Source organism: Daucus carota, chromosome 5, assembly GCF_001625215.2.
Source record: "Daucus carota subsp. sativus chromosome 5, DH1 v3.0, whole genome shotgun sequence".
NCBI lineage: Eukaryota > Viridiplantae > Streptophyta > Magnoliopsida > Apiales > Apiaceae > Daucus > Daucus carota.
This window is the reverse complement of record NC_030385.2, coordinates 34,798,971-34,820,516: the sequence shown is the minus strand read 5'-3', so window position 1 is coordinate 34,820,516 and position 21,546 is coordinate 34,798,971. Positions and strand designations below refer to the sequence as shown.

At 31.8% G+C, this 21,546-nt stretch overlaps 2 protein-coding genes and 1 long non-coding RNA gene across 5 annotated transcripts; 1 reads left to right on the top strand and 2 right to left on the bottom strand.

The window, feature by feature from the left end:
* The first annotated feature begins 369 nt into the window (after nt 1-369).
* Nucleotides 370-2,852, top strand: LOC108223360 (uncharacterized). Its single transcript, XR_001807192.2, has 2 exons — nt 370-1,280; nt 1,948-2,852. It is a non-coding gene; the product is annotated as an uncharacterized LOC108223360 (long non-coding RNA).
* Nucleotides 2,853-2,994: 142 nt separating this feature from the next.
* LOC108223359 (uncharacterized) lies at nt 2,995-6,883 on the bottom strand. Of its 2 annotated transcripts, none has more exons than XM_017397564.2 (8): nt 6,647-6,881; nt 6,343-6,493; nt 5,206-5,975; nt 4,773-4,946; nt 4,562-4,678; nt 3,880-4,059; nt 3,740-3,786; nt 2,995-3,426 (listed from the first exon to the last, which is right to left on the bottom strand). In XM_017397564.2, the coding sequence occupies exons 1-8, from the start codon at nt 6,692-6,694 to the stop codon at nt 3,120-3,122; spliced, it is 1,794 nt and encodes a 597-aa protein (XP_017253053.1). In that variant the 5' UTR covers nt 6,695-6,881; the 3' UTR covers nt 2,995-3,119. The 2 variants fall into 2 exon arrangements, with proteins under 2 accessions (XP_017253053.1, XP_017253054.1); XM_017397565.2 differs by having other exon boundaries at nt 3,327-3,426; nt 3,701-3,786; nt 6,647-6,883.
* Nucleotides 6,884-13,698: 6,815 nt separating this feature from the next.
* Nucleotides 13,699-21,297, bottom strand: LOC108223985 (DUF21 domain-containing protein At4g14240). 2 transcript variants are annotated; one of them, XM_017398489.2, is made up of 13 exons: nt 20,929-21,297; nt 20,516-20,592; nt 19,430-19,513; nt 19,225-19,338; nt 17,758-17,841; nt 17,514-17,585; nt 16,799-16,866; nt 15,877-15,964; nt 15,703-15,776; nt 15,090-15,450; nt 14,817-14,863; nt 14,660-14,735; nt 13,699-14,040 (listed from the first exon to the last, which is right to left on the bottom strand). In XM_017398489.2, the coding sequence occupies exons 1-13, from the start codon at nt 21,167-21,169 to the stop codon at nt 13,951-13,953; spliced, it is 1,476 nt and encodes a 491-aa protein (XP_017253978.1). In that variant the 5' UTR covers nt 21,170-21,297; the 3' UTR covers nt 13,699-13,950. The 2 variants fall into 2 exon arrangements, with proteins under 2 accessions (XP_017253978.1, XP_017253977.1); XM_017398488.2 differs by having other exon boundaries at nt 14,654-14,735; nt 20,929-21,275.
* Nucleotides 21,298-21,546: the final 249 nt, after the last annotated feature.

Here is a 21,546-nt window from a genome sequence, read left to right as displayed (position 1 = left end):
GCATATAACTTACATATGAATATGTGGTGGTTTTTTGTTTGGGGGACCTTGGCCCCTGAGGGATTCAAAGAAGCTCCTCTCGGGCTACTTGGTCTCTATTGGTTTGGAACATTTTTTATTAAGTCCCAGGGGATGAAACAGCAATGATCTGTGGCTTTGAAGACTTATTTGATCACAAATGCTCAGTCTCTAGCTATGTTTTCTCTTACCAAGGAAATTGCTTATCTTTTTCATTACTGAGACCACTTTAATACTCTATCCCTTTTCGTGTGACCAGGCCCCTCAATATCAGTAGATCATGGTTAGATTAGATTAGCTAAGGAATTTAACTCCGTTAATATTATTGGTTAAGTGTACTAGGCAGAAGAGTTCATCATCCATGTATAGGTTCTGTGTTTTCATCATTATTGTATCACAATTATGTTGCAAAGTTGGCCTGTCCCTCACTGATGAACTAACTTGTTTCGAGTCTTTCGACCCCAATCACTAGGTTCGGTAAACAGCTAGCTCTAACTCAAAAGTCTTGTTTTGATTGAGACCCCAGTCAGTAGGTTCGACAAGATAAGCAGCTAGCTCTAACTCAAAAGTCCTGCATAGAGGAGGATCTAGGCATGTATGTACTACACAAACCCAAGCTTCTGAGTAATCACATCTGAACGGTTATCAGTCTACACCACAATATTTTACCATAAATACGAGAACATAATAAGAGCCGAGGCTATACACAAGTCTCTCATCGTATCCGAAAAAATTTGTGCAGATCCCTTTTTTTTCGTTTTTACACTATACACATCTTCTGCGAAGAGATCACATCTGCAAATTTTTCTTTCATTTTTCTGATAGAAGGGAGATTTATAGGAGAGTGGCGTATCCATAGTATTAAGCGATGCACTTGAGAAATCAATGATTAGACAAATCAAATGTGCAGGCCAATTTATCTGTTAGTTGCCAGTAGGGACACATTCTACAAACCAAAGACTTGGCCGTCCTTGAGATAAGGTTAGAAGGTTAGAACTCTAGTAGCGACATGGTTCATCACGTGGGGTTGGTCCCATTTTTTTCGGAATAATGTCCTGACAGCAACTCAATATCCTGGCTTCTTCTGCTGCTGATTAGGAATGGCCATGTCTGTCCACTAGAGGCCTTGCACGGATGACCGTTTGACGTTTTATGTGAAAGCAGTGGCGGAATCATATTCCAGATCAGGCAAGGCAAGAAGCTAAGTTTACGCAACTTCGTTACAGGATGACCACATACTAAGACGAGACGACAAGATACTGGTATCCTCCTAAATCCTAATCCCAACTCTCTAGTCACAACGCTATGGATAGCAAAATCTCGAAAACCATCTCACTTATTGAAATTTAGCACTAGAATTATGGAATTGAGAATGTAAATTTTGGTGTTTAACTCTGCTAAAAGATGGGCCATGAGGTTTGAGTAGAGGTCATTAATGGTGTGGGCTTTTAAACTGGTTTGTCACTGCCGGCAATGATAAGTGGCAAGCATCCTGTCTGATTGACTTGTTTGGATTACATGCTTCATGTGAACTAGGTAGGTGTTTCATGAAAACATGTGATGGTATGTACTTCAGCCTTTAGGTCCTTTGGACTCTTATTCTGTTTGTACATGTCAGAAAACGGAACTTCAGCCTGGGTTAGCCTTCCGTTAATGTGTCTAACATATACGTGAGAGAATTATACTATTGTGGTCCTTGAATTTCATACATAATACTCCACTAGCAAAATTAAAATTAATTATAATATATGAATGAATTATTTATCTGTTGCAAATTGACAATACATAGACTAACATGTTGTCATCTGTAAAACATCAACAAGGTGGTATGTTTCTGAGAAAACAAAGATACAATAAATAAAGCATAAAGCAAGAACATACATACATGGGTATTTCTGTATGGAGACTTGTATTTATTTATGTATTTAGCTACAGGGTGCCCCATGTATTCTTGTATGGAGACATGCAGATGTATGCAGATATGTCAAGACTCTTGAAACCAATCCTTTTGATAAATATCAGCAACAATACAAACAGAGTAGGGCTGCTATGTTTTTCATTCTCATACATCAGATGGTCCCAGACATTATGGAACCAATAATCTCCACCACATATCTCGAATTTCGCTAGGTATTTAAGCCCTCAGTCCCCTGCACAACCATTCAAGCCACTTTGAAAATTTTCAAGAGTTTTAAGTTTTAACATTTGTTGAGGAAGTAGAAGCTGGTGCTATGGCAGCAAATTCTTTCTCGATTGGATGCGCCAAGGCTCGGTCATGGGAGAGATGTTCTAAGAGAATCAAACAGCAGAGGGCTAGAGTTTATATCATATGGAGATGCACTGTTTTGCTTATGAACTGGCATGAGTAATTGCTGCTTCTGATATGCTAATTTCTGGACAGAGTGAAAGATTAAGCTGAGGCGCGGCGCTGCTCTTTCGGGCAGAGGTTCGCCCGGACTATTCTGTTGGCGCTAGGGGTTGTCTTAAGTTACGAAAATAAGTACTTATTTCGGAGTATAAGTCATCAAAGAGCTAGCTCAGTGAACTTGCCTGCCTGCCATTGTGTCAAACCAGTTCTAAACAGTTATTGTTGCCAGTGAGTCTACTATTCAGATGTGATCTATGAAATTGAAGGAGGCTTTTTGCTTAAGTTACAGACTGATGTCGGATATACATAGGTATCAGAATTATATCTAGTTTTGAGTAGAGAAACTACATGTGTACTCTAGTTACTTTGAAGTTAGAATATATTTGAAGCAATGACTTAACTTCCTGTACACTCAGACTTGTTCTTGTTTTGCTCTGTTCCATTGCAGAAGAACACTGTTGTATAACTACTTTATCCAAGTTGTCTGACTAGTGGCTAGATTTTATCACATTAAAATTTCATCTAAAAATGTATCCAGTTAAACTTCTTTAGTACCATTATCAGAGTATTGATTAACTTTGAAAATGTTATTTCAGAATCTTAATACATAACACAGAATGCCGGTTTTTGTATAATCAAATGAAAAACTGAAGAGGGTGATGAATATACAACCATCTGATCACTTGCAAGTTCAAAATACGCGTTAAAGTTGTAGTTTGCTTCATTGCACACACTATATGCGAAATTTACGAAAAACGAGATTCCACTCATCACCTTCCACAATCTTCTTGCCAGCACTTGGAACCTCGTCCCTGTGGAAAAGCTGATCATCATTTGAATCTGATAAACTTTCCTTTTTGTTATCTGGGGAAACAACCACCTCAGGCACCTTTTCAAATGATGCACCAACTACAGATGAACTTGAAGATGTTGATATGGAGCTGGTCTGACTGGAAGATAAGGATTTGCTCAAGGGAATTCCTTGGTCAAACTTTGATTTAAGAGCCGTAACATCCTGGCATATAACTGATATTTCTCCTCTGCGCATATAAAAAAACATTAGTGAGCGTTAGAGACGTGAAACTTCCTGAGAATATCATTACATATGGAGATAACCTCTATTAACTGAAAAATAAGAAAGGATGAGCAACTGCGGAAATGATTAGATCAAGGAGGGCATAAATTTGTGTGCTATATGATGAGTACTCAAAAAATAAAGAGTGTGTTCCTACATTAATTTTTTTTATGATATGGTGTACTAATTTACAAAAATGGGCATAAGGCCATAAATATTTAGAATATTTGCCACAGAACCTCAAAATTAATCAACTAGATGAGTACAATAGTCCTTACTGCAGCATATCGACTAATCGACCACGATCCACAAGGAACTCTCTCAACTGAAACAGAGCACAAAAAGAGATTGAGAGGAAAAGCTAAGGTAATTCAAAGAACAAATTGTTTCAAAACATCTCATCCTGTGAATTTACTACCTTGGAGTTCTCCTCAGCTTGTTGCTCCAAAATCTTTGACTCCTGAACCACCTTCTCCATGTTGCTTTCTTCGTGAGCAAGAATTCTCAGGGCAGACTCTTCCTTATTAAGCTTTTCACTCTCTGCTTCTTTAATCTCTTCTTCTGCTGAAACTAATCGCACCTCGAGCGCTTGACGTATCTGCAAAATACTTAATTTGAGACTTAAGAAATAACAACCTATGCAAGTGCGAGATATAATAACCCAAAGGAGAAAGAAAATGAGGAACATGTAAACTTGAAGAATACTTGAATTGGTAAAGCTTTAATGTATGGATAAAGGTTCCATATATACAAAATAGAATATGTCAAATCCTCCCCCGCCTGCACCATAAATAAATAACTGATACTTCTTTCACTAAGTTGTCTCTAGATTTACCTTTCAAAAAAAATAGTTTGGAATCCCGTAATAACCAAGTAAAATTCAATATTCAATACAAGCCTATTTCAGCAAACTCAAACAAAAAGATGCGCATCAAAGTTAAGAAATCTGTATAAAGTTAAGAAATCTGTATAACAATGTCATGTAATAGAATTTTGTGGAATCAAGTTGATATAATATCATTAGTCTCAGTGCTACAAATCTGAACTCCAAAATACATGAGAATTAAAGGGCTTGGTGAAAGGGATGAATATAACAGAACCTCGTCAAGAATTGCAAGACCTTTGACCCTTTCCTCTGACAAGCTTTTTAAGCGAGATTGCAGCTCCCTCGTTTCCGTAGCTAAAATAGCTTTTTCACCATATACTTCACCAGCATGCTACATCCAAAATAATAAATAAATAAATAAAACAAGGAATCCAGAACTAAAAAGTGTATCATCAAGTGCATAATTAATCAAGACTGTACACAACCATGTCATTTGTCTCCTTCGCACGTTGCAACATCTTTTTTAGGTCTTCTGCTCTAGTAAGTGTATCCAATCCCCCCTGTGCAGCTTCTTCTCTAGCTTTCTCTACAAGTTTCTCTTTAATTTCCACTTCACTGATCAAGCTAAAAACTGAATCCTTAGCTGAACGCAATGCAATCTACAACATAAGAGAATAAGAGTGAAAAATGGGAATGGATATAGAACTCAATAAACAAGAATTTTCTAAAGAAATGAAATGTAACATTTTGAAATCACAAAGGAAAACATTCAGGAGGTAATAAGAAGTATATAATAACAAGAGATATCAGTATCACATCTCGCATTCAAATAGTATTTAGCCCACACTAATAACCTTTTTTATTGTGATTATAATTTAGATGCAATAAATTAAAGCAGATGGAAGGCATAACTGATACCTTCTCAGTTTTTTCATTTTCAATAACATCCCCAAGAAGTTCAATAGTACACATTTGGTCAGACCTGCTAATTACAGTAGCCTTCATAGAAGATTCATCCTCAAAACCATCAACTTCACTAGTAAACCGGCCTTTTTTGCCATTTGGTTCTTCATTCTCTAAATCTTCGCTTAATATCTCCGATACCCTATTCATTACATCCACAATTTCACAATCAACCAAATAACCAAAGGGTACATCCTCCCCTAAAACTATAAACGACGGAACATCTGCTTCTAGTTCCCCCACTTTGGTGGCTGGTGAACCTGGTTCACATACAAGCTGACTGCTGCTTTCCGGAATATGTGGAGAAATAATTTCACCAGGTGATAGATCGACCTCAACTACCTGTGTGATGGAACGATGATTTTTTCGTACAAGTTCACCTAAACTTGCTTTTTCTTCTTCATCAAGGTATGAAGAATCCATAGATCCATCTGCATTATTTAACAGGGCATCTTCTGGACCTGCTTCTATACTTCTTACTTGGTGCCCCTCTGGTAAACTGACATTCTTAGCAAAAGCATTCACATGCACCCGACTATGACCATCACTTGTACCAGTACCTAGACCTGAACCATTTGAATTTAGGCCCAAATTACCAAACTCAGCATTACTAGATTCCACGGGCTTGGCTGATGGAATTTGCTTATCAATAACAATTTCTTCAGAGATTCCAACATTCCCAACATTATTATGCTTCCCATCAGCTGTATTAGATGCTCGGAAATCTATATATATGACCACAACAAAAAAATTAAAAAAGTTTCCATCATATAGGCTTACACAACAAACTCAACAACAAATATCATTAACCACAACTAAAGACTATGCTCACAAAAAAACAAAAATTAACAAGCTAGCCAAAAAGGGGTGTGACTAACAAGAACCACATTATCCGTTGCACAATTATACTATTGGTTCATATGGGCATATACAAAAAATACAGATATTTGCCGGAATTCAGAAATTACAATAATACTATTATATACGCAGTAGCTACTCCATTCGAAATCAGCAAATTTATGGGCATATACAAAAAAATCAGAAATTTGCCGGAATTCAGAAACTACAATAATACTATGATATACGCAGTACCTCCTCCATTCGGAATCAGCAAATTGGAAGGTGACCCAGCAGACCCAATTCCACTAAAAGATGGGATAACCTCAGCAAGAACAACACTGACAGCTACATCAGCATCCTTGGAATTCTCAAAAGCAACAGCCCTTAGTATCCGCGAATCGACCTAATTTACATATAAAAGCAACCAATCAACAATGATCATCTGTATTTAATCCAACTTTCTATCCAAACCAAAAATTTAATCTTTTTAACCTAAAAGATCACAACTTTATAATTTATCACATTAAGAATGGTAATAATATTATAAAGCATGTACCTGTGGGAAGAGCTCGAGTAAAACCCTAAATACGGAATCGAACCCCATTTTTGCTCTGCAAGAAAATAAATGAAGTTGTTTGATGAGATGGTGTTCAGTGACACAAGTGATGATATGCTATGCGTACATTTACACACGCGGCTTGAGAAGATGACTCGGTCGACCAGGTAGCAGAGGCTGCTAAGTTATTGGATATTTTGGTCTTTTAGTGTTCAAGTATATCTCTTTACATTCCTGTAACCAGAAACCGGTCCTTAAAACATAACGAGAAATCGGTCCTAGAACACTATTATTCTGCTGCATAATCCTAAATTGATTGTATGTGTTGTGTTACTCATTCTATTTACAAAAGCTAATGTAGGGTGTCGAGAAATTTTTTCTAAGAAACTAACGCAAAAAATGGAAAAATCAAATCGAAAAAAGCTATAACCGTAGAAAATGTGAAGAAATGCAACCGAATTGAACTGAAATATTCGTTCGGTCACTAAATCGACCCTATAACCAAGCTGAAAAACGAACCAAAACTATTTTATTGTTAAAATACTAAATTTTTACGGACATGTTCGATTTATATAGTCAAAGTTTTATTCTTATAATATTTTTATGATAACTTGCATTGTATTTATATTTTCTGATACGGGTTAATTATCAAACTCATCACTGAAGTGGACAATTGGTATCAACTTCATCACTGATCTCCACGGGGTCTCAAGTTGCTCACTAAACTCGCTTAGTGGTATCAAACTCATCATTGCCGTTAAAAAAAGTAACGGAGGTTAGACGGAGTGACAGATTGACGTTGACGTGGCACATTAATAAAAAAGAGTGAAGAAAAACGAATGAAAGAAAATAAAAAAAAGTAGAAGATAGAAATGCCACATAATTTGAAGTTTATATGGAAATAAAGTATACAAACTTTTTATTAAAATGATTTTTTTTTGCCAGCTTTATTAAAATGATTTTAGGATATAATTATCTAAATAAATGTATGGAACTAAATTTTAATATATAATTAACTAAACAATTAAGATTAAATTTTATGTTTTTTATTAGATTATAATTATTTTTGAATAATATTGAAATGCTTTCTCTTTCAATAAATTTTATTTATGTGAATATTATTGTTGGCAAAAAATATTTTTAAACATTATGTGTTGTTTTTGAAGATTTGGACAATGTGTGTTGCTTCATATGTCAAATTTACATATATTTATTTTCATGTTTTTGTTTGGTACAAGAAACTCCAAAAGAAATAGAAATGTTAAAAATCGAAATGAATTTCTTTATGTTCTATCTCTAGATTTTTCTTAAAATTTTAAAAAAGTTGGTGATATATAAAAAATTTGAAAATATTTTTTTGCCAATAATAATATTCACATAAATAAAATTTATTAAAAGAGAAAACATTTCAATATTATTTAAAATAATTATAATCTAATAAAAAACATAAAAGTTAATCTTTATTGTTTAGTTAATTATATATTAAAATTTAGTTCGATACGTTTATTTAGATAATTATATCCTAAAATCAATTTAATAAAAAGTTTGCATACTTTATTTCCATATAAACTTCAAATTATGTGGCATTTCTATTTTCTACTTTTTTTTTATTTTCTTTCATTTGTTTTTCTTCCGTCTTTTTTATTAATGTGCCACGTCAACTGCCAATCTGTCACTCCGTCTAACTTCCGTTACTTTTTTTTAACGGCAGTGATGAGTTTGATACCATTAAGCGAGTTTAGTGAGCAACTTGAGACCCCGTGGAGATCAATGATGAAGTTGATACCATTTGTCCACTTCAGATAATTAACCCTTTCTGATACTCAGTTATATTTTCGTAGTAACTTGCCTTGAAATGTCTTTTTATTGATATAACTAGTGAAAAAAGCCCCGCTTCGCGGCGGCGTGATAAATTTTGATATGAATCAATATTATAATAGCATTAAAAATTATTTTGAGTCATCTTCTCGTTAAACATATCACTAATAAAAAATATTATAATTGGTATAGAAAATTGTTTAAGTGGTCATCATGTCAAACACAATACTAATAAAAAAATTATTTCGAACCCCATCCTGTCAAAGACAATATTATCCATAATCATTATTTTTATGATAAAATTAAATATTATAATTTATATCAAAATTAATGCGAGATGCTCTCTTGTCAAACACAATACTAATAACAAAGTATTATAATTTAGATATTCGTTTCCTTACTGTCAAACACAATACTAATAAAAATTATTCTAATTATGATAAAATTAGAGATTATAACTGGATAAAAATTATTTTGGACCGTGGTCCCGTTATGACGAAAAAATATATTATAACATAGATAAAATTTTATTTTAGCCACTTTATTCTACCCACTTTCTCGTCAAACATAATATTAATAGAAAATTTATTATTATTTAGATAAAAATTAGTTTGGGCCGCTTCCCGTACCCGTCAAACACAATACTAATCAAGAATCATTTGCATTATCATAAAATCAATATATGATTCCTATTTTATATATCTTATTTTATTTGTTAATTATTTTTATTTTATGTTTCCTATTTATTAGTTAAAAATTAATATTCTTTTATAGTTCTATTTTTTTTTGCTATTAGTTTTTTAATGATTATCATCTTTACAATCCTTTATTTTCTATTTGAAATTTAAAACAATTATAAAACTAAATCGAAAATAAAAATTATACGTATTTTCTTACAAATCTTAAATATAAATTTTATTTTATCTATGATTGTCAGTTTAAATAAATATAATTTTTTTCCTTTTAGGATTCCTAAATAAGAAAAGAACTGTAATTGTATTAACTTTTGGAATCCTTGAACTTGATTTTTTAAATTATAATTATATTTTCTATCTCAAATTTAATAAAAGTATAAGAAAAGAATTTTCTTATTTTTAGAATCCAATAAAAAAAAGAATTGTATTATCTTTAATATAAATGAACTTGATTTTTCGAATTATAATTTTACTTTCTATTCGAAATTCAAGAAAATTATACGACTGAATCCAATTTTTATTGAGATTGGTTGTAAGTTATGTATGCATACTATTTGAATGAGGTTGCGACGATCTCAAAGATGTTTTCATGATAGAGTTGAGTTTACCGCTACGAACAGACAATTTGATATTCGGGAAGATGCTGATTTTTATTTTTTAGATATATGATTTGAGAAAAACTAATAAAATAAGATTATAAAATTTATAATTTTTAAAAATAAGAATTATTTTTTTAATTATATTTGTTAAATAATTGTTATTTTGAATAAATAGGATCCTACTATTTTATGATTTTTAAATAAATAAGGAATTGTACTATCTTTGCAATCCTTTTATCTATACAATACTTGAACCTGATTTTTAGATTATAATCATATTTTCTATATTCTTAATTTTATTTTCTACTCTAAATTTAAGAAAATTATTTATATATATATAATTTGAATAGAATTAATAAAATAAGACTATAATTTTATAACTTTCGAAAATAAGAATTATGTTTTTATTGTATTTTTTCAATGATTGTTATATTAAATAAATAAAATCATACTCTTTTTACGAATCTTGAATAAGAAAAAGAATTGTATTTCCTTTGCGACCCTTGAACCTTATTTTTAATTTTATTTTTCATTCAAAATTTAAGAAAATTATTTGTTAGATATATGATTTGAAATTTTTTAATAAAATAAGACTATAAGTTTTATAACTTTTGAAAATAATAATTGTATTTTTCAACCTGATTTTTAAATTATAATTTTATTTTCAATTTGAAATTTAATTAAGAAAATGATAAGACTAAATTCAATAATTCTAGACACGTTGAGTTAATAAATTTTATGATTCGAACATATCATGTTCTCTAATTTATTATTTGTGTCTACTATTTAGACTCTTAAACATAGTTGAGTATTAGATTATTGTTCTATATATCTTATCAAAAATAAAATTTTATAATATAAATTTCGAATATATCTTCGATATATCTTATAGAAAATAAGAATTGTACATATTACCTTAAAAATCTTAAATATAAATTATATTTTACCTATTATTGTTAGTTTGAATAAATATAATCCTACTCCTTTTAGTATTCCTGAATAATAAAAGAATTGTATTACGTTTAGAATCCAAAAATCTTAAATATAAATTATAATTTATCTATTATTGTTAGTTTGAATATATATAATCCTACTCCTTTTAGTATTCCTAAATAATAAATTGTATTACTTTTGGAATCCAAAAAGAAAAAAATTGTATGGACGCTTGGAATCCTTCAACCTGATTTTTTAAATATAATCCTATTTCTTTTAGGATTACTAAATAAGAAAAGAATTGTATCATTTTTAGAATTCAATAACAAATACTAAATAAAAAAGAAAAGAATTGTATCATCTTTAGAATTCGATAAGAAAAGAGTTGTATTACCTTTAGAATTCTTGAACCTGATTTTTTGAATTATAACTATATTTTTTATCCGAAATTTAAGAAAATTCAGAAGACTGAATCGAACAATTCTAGACACGCCCGCATCCTCCTTTATATATATATATTGACTAGTGAAAAAAGCCGCGCTTCGCGGCCGCGTGATAAATTTTGATATGAATCAGAATTATAATAGGATAAAAATTATTTTGAGTCATCTTCTCATTAAACATATCACAAATGAAAAATATTATAATTGATATAAAAATTTGTTTAAGTGATCATCCTTTCAAACACAATACTAATAATAAAATTAGTTCGAACCCCCCTCCCGTCAAAGACAATATTAATTCATAATTATTATTTTTATGATAAATTAAATATTATAATTTAGATCAAAATTAGTTTGAGCCGCTCTCTTGTCAAACACAATACTTATAACAAAATATTATAATTTAGATATTAGTTTGAGTCGTTTTACTGTCAAACACAATACTACTAAAAATTATTCTAATTATGACAAAATTAAAGATTATTTTGAATTGTGTAACAAAAAAAATATATTATAACATAGATAAAAAATTATTTTAGCAACTTTACCGTCAAACATAATACTAATAGAAAAAATTTATTATTATTTGGATAAAAATTAGTTTGGGCCGCCTCCCGTGCCCGTCAAACGAAATACTAATCAAGAACCATTTACATTATCATAAAATCAATATATGATACCTATTTTTTATATATTATTTTATTTGTTAATTATTTTTATTTTTTGATTCCTATTTATTAGTTAAAAATTATCATTCTTTTATAAAAATTATTTTAGCGACTTTCCCGTCAAACATAATACTAATAGAAAATTTATTATTATTTAGATAAAAATTAGTTTGGGCCGCCTCCCGTGCTCGTCAAACACAATACTAATCAAGACCCATTTACATTATCATAAAATTAATATATGATTCCTATTTTTTATATATTATTTTATTTGTTAATTATTTTTATTTTTTGATGCCTATTTATTAGTTAAAAATTATTATTCTTTTATGGTTCTAATTTTTATTGCTATCAGTTTTTTTAATGATTATTATCTTTACAATCCTTTATTTTCTATTCGAAATTTAAGAAAATTATAAGACTAAATCGATAATAAAAATTGTACGTATTACCTTGCAAATCTTAAATATAAATTGTATTTTATCTATAATTTTGTTAGTTTGAATAAATATAATCCTATTTCTATTAGGATTACTAAATAGGAAAAGAATTGTCTCATCTTTAGAATTCAATAAGAAAAACTAAATAAGAAAAGAATTGTATCATATTTAGAATTCGATAAGAAAAGAGTTGTATTACTTTTAGAATTCTTGAACCTGATTTTTTGAATTATAACTATACTTTTTATCCGAAATTTAAGAAAAATTAGATGACTGAATCGAACAATTCTAGAGACGCCCGCATCCTCCTTTATATATATATATATCAAACACAATACTAATCAAGACCCATTTACATTATCATAAAATTAATATATGATTCCTATTTTTTATATATTATTTTATTTGTTAATTATTTTTATTTTTTGATTCCTATTTATTAGTTAAAAATTATTATTCTTTTATGGTTCTAATTTTTGTTGCTATCAGTTTTTTTAATGATTATTATCTTTACAATCCTTTATTTTTTATTCGAAATTTAAGAAAATTATAAGACTAAATCGATAATAAAAATTGTACGTATTACCTTACAAATCTTAAATATAAATTGTATTTTATCTATAATTTTGTTAGTTTGAATAAATATAATCCTATTTCTATTAGGATTACAAAATAGGAAAAGAATTGTCTCATCTTTAGAATTCAATAAGAAAAACTAAATAAGAAAAGAATTGTATCATATTTAGAATTCGATAAGAAAAGAGTTGTATTACTTTTAGAATTCTTGAATCTGATTTTTTGAATTATAACTATATTTTTTATCCGAAATTTAAGAAAAATCAGAAGACTGAATCGAACAATTCTGGAGACACCCGCATCCTCCTTTATATATATTGATATATATTGATTGATGATTGATTCTTGAACATGATTTTTTGAATTATAACTATATTTTCTCTCCGAAATTTAAGAAAAATCAGAAAACTGAATCGAGGAATTCTAGAGGCGCCCGCATCCTCCTTTATATATATATATATTGATATTGATAGTAACTATTAATTTTCTTGATATTATAATTATCTTTTAAAATAAAAAACCAATATTATGATTTTAAGATAAAAATCGAAACACGGTTAAATCTAGCTAAAAACGAATCTACCCAACACTCTGAATATTATCTCGCAAAGAAAATCGCTGCTCATTCTAATCCAAGTCTGAGTCAAAACTGATACACATTTCAGAGAAGCGATCAAGCTCCAGTACTTGGCAATTGCAGCTTTGAATGTTGCAATAGATAGTGTGAAGCTCTGATATATGATCCTCAATCTGAGATTGGATAATATCTGAATGTGTGAAAACTCCATAAATCTGGCATTCTTCCTATGACTCGCTAGTTTACTATGCATATGAAGATGCCATCGTATATTTCATTCTTGAAATCTATGCATGAAGAGAGTTCACAAACTCACAGAAGTTTCTATGATAAACTATATATGTATACGCAAAGAGTTAAAATAATCTTTCAAAGTCTATCCAAAAAAAAAAAAAGGTAACACAATTTTTCAAGTACTTTGCAGTTCACACCCCCCAAAAGTTACAAAATTGATCTGCCTGCTACAATCTATATATATATCATTTAAAATTACAAACATGTAAATCTACAAATATATGGTAAGGAAACCTATCTTGCTCTGCCATAATTTTGTAATCATTTGTTGGTGCTGAAAAGTGATCCCTTGGTTGTTCCTGGTGACCTTGATTGCAGATGCGGTGAGTCTCCTTGTTTACCTTGGCCTCCCTGAACATTGCCAGGCAATAAGAATACGAAACATACATTAGTACCATTAATCAAAAAGTGGAAACCAACTACAATTTGTGCCAGTGATACAAAGACATAATTATAATACTGAGATTACTTCTTTATTATTGACTACTAGCAAAATTAGAGTAATACTCTAATAAACAACTGGTCTCGCCATCTGATATTTATATTACAGTCAAATCTTTAGCTATGGCATTGAGCTTCTTTTTAGGAGGTGGGTAGAAATATTACGGCTTTAATTTGGTATCGGAAGTACAACACAACCAAAGAATACCCATTGTGACCCTTGAACACGATGCTAACGATAGAATTTATAATGATAGAGCTCATACTGTTGTTTATCTGTAAGACTGACTTCATCATCGTCTACAGACACACAGAGGCTCAAGCAGGTTATAATACTTACTCAGTTTTAAGCATTTCTTTCAGCCGCAATTATTTTATGTAATTTCACTATGCTGAAGCCGAAACATGAAGGATTTAAGCATAATAATGACTATCTTACGAATGAATTATGCAATCAGAAGAAGCAACGCCTGTTAGCCAGAACACAAGGACTTATCATTTGATATATATATATTCAACTTACAACAACCTTCTGAGCAATCAACTTCCGACTTGAAGGTGCTCGTGCAACAGATGAAGCAGCAACAGCAGCAGCTACACGTATTCTGCAGTAACCATTTTCGTGTCAATAATATAAAACCCTCGTTAGAGAAGTTCTAAAAGCAAGGGAAAGAAATTCTATATACCTCTTATGCACGTCGACATATACATCAGTCTCATCAACAATTTCCTCCTGCATGACAAAGAAAAGTTCAAATGTTATTTCCCAAAGTGAAGAAAAGAGAAGGCAGAGTCCAGGCAAATAAGAGAATGGGATTGCACAACTTCTATAATTAAAAGTGCGTGACTCTCATTAGAGTAAAAGGTATTTATGCTGCATTTCAGGTGTTCTATGTTATAACAAATAAAATTCAGGCACTTCAATTAGCCATTTTTAGTTGAGGAAAAATGGATTTTACTTGCAGAAGTTCTTCAAAAACATCCTCCAGGGTGATTATGCCAATGATCTCGCCATCTTCAATATTCTCCGCCACATTAGTTGTTGCCGCTTCACTCTGTGAGATGAAAGTGTGCTTAAGCGCTGTAGTATTTGAAGCATTGTCAACATCAACCACATGATTATCTGATTCTTCATCATGCTCCGACAGCAGGGGGACCGTTAATTGGTACTTCCCTTTCGTAACTTTATTTCCGAAGGCCTTCTCTACTTCACAATCAGACACGGTGTTCTGAGTTTTCACTTTAACCACAGCTGCCATATGACTGCTCCCTTTTTGGAACTCGTTGAGGATATCGTATAAGGGCATATCAGCAGGAACTCTGCAATCATTTATAATTGTCAACGTACAAAGTGGGATTTACAAGGGTCATATGGTAAATAAGCTAAAAGTTAATTTCTAATTTAAAGTTTCAAATTCCTCCTTTGGAAATTTATATACATAGTCAAATTCTTGTGTTCCGTCTAAGATACTTTAAAATGCTGCTCTGCTTATAAGTCACTTACAAGCTTAGACAAATGCAGGCATAACATAAGATATAAACCAATAAGGAATAAGTGCTCAACAAACACACCTAGGGACTCTTCTGATAGAAACTGCACTGACTGGAGTCTCAGTTTCCGCTCGAACTGTTAGAAGACTTTTGACCTATCTCCCAAGAAAAAGGGAAATGAAAAAGACAGATTTACAAACAGCTAGCTAGCAGATCACACTGGAAAAACTTTCTAAATATAAGGGTTCAACATACCAATAAAAGACCGATAATGTTTTTTGGATTCCCAGAGTATACGGGAACACGACTATGACCTCGCGCAAGGATTTTTCCAATTGCCTCCCTGCATGATAAGTTACAGTTGGATCAATTAATTAGCCTTAAACAAATTTACAGCGCATAAGGCTAACCCAGACAACATAATTAACATCGAAATTCCAATCAAGGGCAATATTATATCTTTCTATTACTCAAACTTTCTCGAGCATTTAAGTTCTAGTCGAGTACTTAAGTTCTGGTTTTCCATAATCATATCATAAGCAACCTATTATGCAATCCAATGTCAATGTACTCAAGATAGAAACAGCAGGGTAGAAAGGTAAATGGCATGAATGACGAAATGGCAAAGACCAAGTCCACAACTCAAAGAAAGTTTAAGGGGAATCAGAGTAGTTACAACACAGGAATAGCATATGTGATTGGAGGGAGCAATTACGGTGTTCATATCTGAGTTATTGTGTTAACGTAGTCTAAAGGGAGAGGCAGGCCTCTTGAATGTCCCGAGTCTATCTTTACTTTTCAGTACCATTTAATTCAGTCTTGTATCAAACTAACTGAATTCCAGTAGGCAGTAGCTGTTCTGTGTTGGTTTCAATTTTTGTTATTAAGTAGTGCATTACACGACATAAGATCGCCATAGTAACATGTCTCATGAAAGAATTCTCCAGAACCACCATAAAATTTGTGTATCTTGCATAAATGGTGTGGAATAAAGTGATAAGGGGTCTTTTTGAATAGAAGTTGGGATCATGAAATTAATAAACTGCACATTGCACAGGCAAAATATCAAACCTTATTCCGTGCTTTGGGACATGAATAAAACTTATAAAACAAACTTAAAACGTAAACATTGAGCCAAAAAATCAACATAGAAAATAAAAGAAGCAGCTATACACACCAATCAATTTTAGAATTAACATCCAGTGAAAATGTTGATTCAATAGGTGTCATAGCCTCCTCTGCAGTCTGCAGAAATCCGGAGAAACATCGATCAGAAATTGTGCCAACAAAGACACACAACAAGCTCATTTCAATAAAACTGCAGATGTTGGGATATCTTCAAATTGATGTAAACATGCTTTCTGAAAGTAATGATGAATTATGGACATATATATATAGAGTTATAGACTACATTTCGATCCACTAAAGGCCCTAAAATTATCTAATCTGATGCAATTGTAACTATGTGAACTTGGTATTTTTGTCTAATCAGGTAGCTCCATTTTATAAATCAATATTTAGAAAATTTACATTTTACTTTTTCTTTTCTGCCAATAGCTACTCATTTTTTGAAGTAAATCAGTAAAATATTTGCTAAAGCAAAAAAGAGAATAAAATAAATCTAAAAGTGTAATTTAAGGTATTGCACCTTTTTAACAAAAACAGGTATCATTGATATTTCAAACCCTATTTCTTAGTAGATGTCCCCAGCTATGTCTGGTTAAGTGATGTCCCCAGCTATGTCTGGTTAAGTGTCATAATGTTACATCTCACTTGTTTAACTTCTGTCTTTGTAATTTATATTTCGAAGAAAGGGCTATTCAGTTGCCAATACTTGCAAACAGAGATGCAAAAGATAAGTTTTTGAGATAATTATCTTACAGAACACAGACCTTCAAGGTTAAATCAAGTGCTCCACTTATAATAGTAGTTTCGTCATGCGTAAGTTCACCACCTTTACCAGCCTGTAATAGATAACATTAAACCAGTCTGTTACAACAAAATATTTAAAAGTAGACTAATCCTACATTCTTACACATACTCTTGCACAGTTCTTATAAAGCACTTCTTTTATTGACGCATAATGTTGCAGCTTATTTACCAAGCATATAACATGTTGTGGCTCGCCCTACTTACCGCTTGGCCATGGATAGAGACAAGGGCTTTCAGTTGTGCACGCCTAAACAATGCATCATTATGCCCCAACACAGCGTCTAGGACCTGAAAACAACAGTAAGAAACTGAGAATTGAACGAGACTGAAGTTTTGAAAATACACATAATGCTTGCAGATACATTTTATAATTTTGTTGCTACCTAATGAGATGCAGGGTTAATATAAAACATAAGAGAACTCATGAATATTGACCACTTGAAAAAAAAGGAAATCGTAGGCCAAGTATCATTGATACTATATATAGTCCTGATATCTAAACAACAGTAACTAGTATGAGGGGAAATTAACTTAACATCTGATCATACATGCTAAATGAATATTCAAATGCATTGAAAATTTCTTGTTTAAATGAGAGTCCAAAACCCAATCCAAAGCTGAACAAAAAGTTCTTCCATCCTGGCTGAGTAGTTAACTACAGTAAATCACACTCTGGATCATCCAGACTTCCATTGAAGTCATGTTTTATTGAATAAAGCCATGAAGACCAACTGAAGTAATGGCATGAATAAAGCCATGAAGACCAACTGTCCGTAATGGCAAAGAGTCAAAGACATAGAACATATACGGTACTATGATGAACAAGAATGGGACTATATTTTCATTAGTTAATAATTCAATATAACAAACAAATTAGTATAATGTAGCAGATAAACTCTTTCAGAAAAAAAATGCAACAGATAAACTGTGTAGTTTTTCAGTGAAGGGAAAGAAACCACTAAATCTGTCCAGAAATAATTTATTTCCAACAATTTGGAGTTGGACTTGATAGAATTTAATGCACAAGAGATAAAGGAACACATGTGCCCTGCACAAAAGAAAAGCCATGTCTTCACAAGTATAGGGGTAGATGAGGATCAAACTCTGCTAAATACTCATTCTAAAGCCAAATGAGACAATAGAACACTTGATTGAACCTTCAAAAGTTCCTAATTTATAAACCCTTTGAGAGACTCATGTCAGATAATCTTGTTACAATAATATAACATATGTAGGTTAATATTGAATATAACATCATCTGAATGAACATACCATCTTAGCAACTATGAATGCCAAAGACCTAAACCTTAACACATTAACACAGAACTCCAACCCAATCTTTTAAATAAGAAAAGATATCTTCCCAAGTATAGGGGTCGATGAGGATCAAACACTGGCTAGCAAGTGGAACACCTATGCCACTTAAGGCACTCTATGATTTTCATTCCAACCAAACTTATCCTACTTACTGGCTAAAGCAAGTAATAAGTTCAACTTGCAAGGCACAAGCTAGCTAATTTCTTGATATGGCAGGGAGTATTAATTTATCTGTCTCTGCACTAAAAGTTCAGTATACCCACTTTAAAAGGGTCAAATGCAGGTCAGATTAAAGTGAACAATTTCAAAAAAGTATCTTCAACATATATTCAAATATATAAGTTTGGAAAGTACCTTTCCAATAGGATATGCAATAGGATAGCAAATGAACATCAAAGAGCGGACAAGCCACACAAAATTTGCGCCCACAGCAAGCCCATATCGGGTACATATGGCTTGCGGTATAATCTGAGAAAGAAAATGGAAAAGTTTGAGAAGGATTAGCAGATACTTCTGAACATAGTTGTCAGGATTAGTAATTTGTAATAAGAAAATGTACCTCTCCGAAGACAAGCACGAAAGTTACTGACAGCAGAACAGCTACAACAGGATGAAAGATTCTATCCAGGTATATAGGGAGAGCCTAGAGGGAAAAAGTTATTAGGGACCTAAATTAGTAAATTGCTAAAGAGTAACACAAACACCAATTTAAAGCACACAACACATATTGTAACAACTGCATATATCAGCTGAGACTCATATCACTCATCAGGTTGTCTTTTTAGTTTTTTTATTGAATATGAGGTTCACTTTCATAAAAAAATAAATTCATATATTTAAATCAGCCAACATAAATACAAGAACAAGGATTCTTACTGCAGATACAGATACCGCATATAATACTCAACTACAACTATTTCTTCTTTTCAATGTTCTTCTCACACAAAAAGAAGTCTTCAAGTATGACACTATCAACCATGAATCCAATGCCTCAGTTCTAAGTTCCCTGTATTCTTGCAAGCTAAAAGTTTTATAAGATATACTTTATCACGTTAAGGGGGCATTTGGCGCACCATAGTTTGTAAATTAAGTACTTATTTCCAAAAATAGTACACATTTACATACTTTTTTCTAGAAATGATACTTAAGGGGTGTTTGACATTCTATATTTAATATATTTAAAATATAAGTACTTATTTCCCAGAAAGAGCACACATTTACATACTTTTTCTCGAAATAAGTCTCAGTGGTGCTTGATATTCTGTATTTTTTGAACAATAAGTACTCCCCAAACAAAGGTTGCAATCCAATCACAAACCCTCTACTAAAAATGTGAAAATATAATGCAAGGTCATGATAAGTCCCCTCCTAACATTGTGAGGTTTACTCATGACATCTTGACATTTTAGTAACTTATCATGGTATCAGAACTCTGGTTGGACTTGTGACCGCGCACATAAGTCCTCCTCTTAACACATTAAGGTTTTAGGAGAGCTGTTAACGAAATATGCAAATGTTCGGTCACTTTTCTTTAACAAGTTTCTTTGTATCTTTTGCTACGTAAAATGAGCTTCTCTATAGAAGTAAAAGTAACAAAATGAAATCCCAATTTATCACAAAAGATAAATACAGAATCTAAACATACCTCCATCGAGGCAGCATTGCACAAAAGCAAGGTAACGAGAAGTTGATGTTGCTTCTGGACCACCGGAAAGATAGCAGCTGAGACAAGAAAACTATAAATCAATTCCAACCGAACCTAACATTTCTCTTCCATTAATTTTAAAAAAATCACCATCACGGACTTGCAATAAATCAAAATTACCAAATTAATCAATTCAGCTAATCTAACAATCCTCTTCCAAGTTCAAATACATAAAAATAATCACTGTCACCTATTACTCGCATAAAATCTCGGTCCTAAAGAGCTAAAAATTCAAGTACAAAATTTCGCACACATATTCGAATTACGAAAGCAAGTAATAGAAATTAAAAGGCACGATTTGAATCAGTCAATCAACCAATTACATCAAATAGACACGCAGTGTTTGTGTATACCTGCTTGTTTCTTCTCGGTAGGTGTGCCACTGCGCTGAAGTATCTCAAGCTCCACAAGGCCAAGAGACATCAAACCTAAAGTAAGACCAGACATAATTCCGGCGAAGAGCACCAGAAAACAAGATATTCCGGCGTAAACAAACCACCAGACTGATCCAAACTCAATATTATCAGCACTAGAGCCAAAAGACCTGTGAGTAGCTAATACAGTAGCCAGCGTTACAGTATTGATCAGCGTCATCGTCACCGGCGATTTGGTTCTCGCCGGAGATCAGAATAGGACAAGTGGTTGGGTGAGCAGCTAAAAGCAGTTGAAAATTATTTACAAATAAATGTATGTACTGTATAAAACAGCGGTGGTGTTTATCCGTCTTGACTCTTGACATAATTTATCATTATTTATTTTTGGGGATATGTAATATCAGATTGTTATTCTATTTTTTTAATGATTTTCAAATTTAAAAGTAAGTTGGATTTTCATAATTATTTCTTATAATATTTTAAATGTTATTTTCGAAAATTGTCATATTAGTGTTATTATAATTTTACTGTATTATTTTCTAGATTTTCCCTTTATTTACCATACAGCTGTTTTTTCTTTTTATCTATTTTGAATTT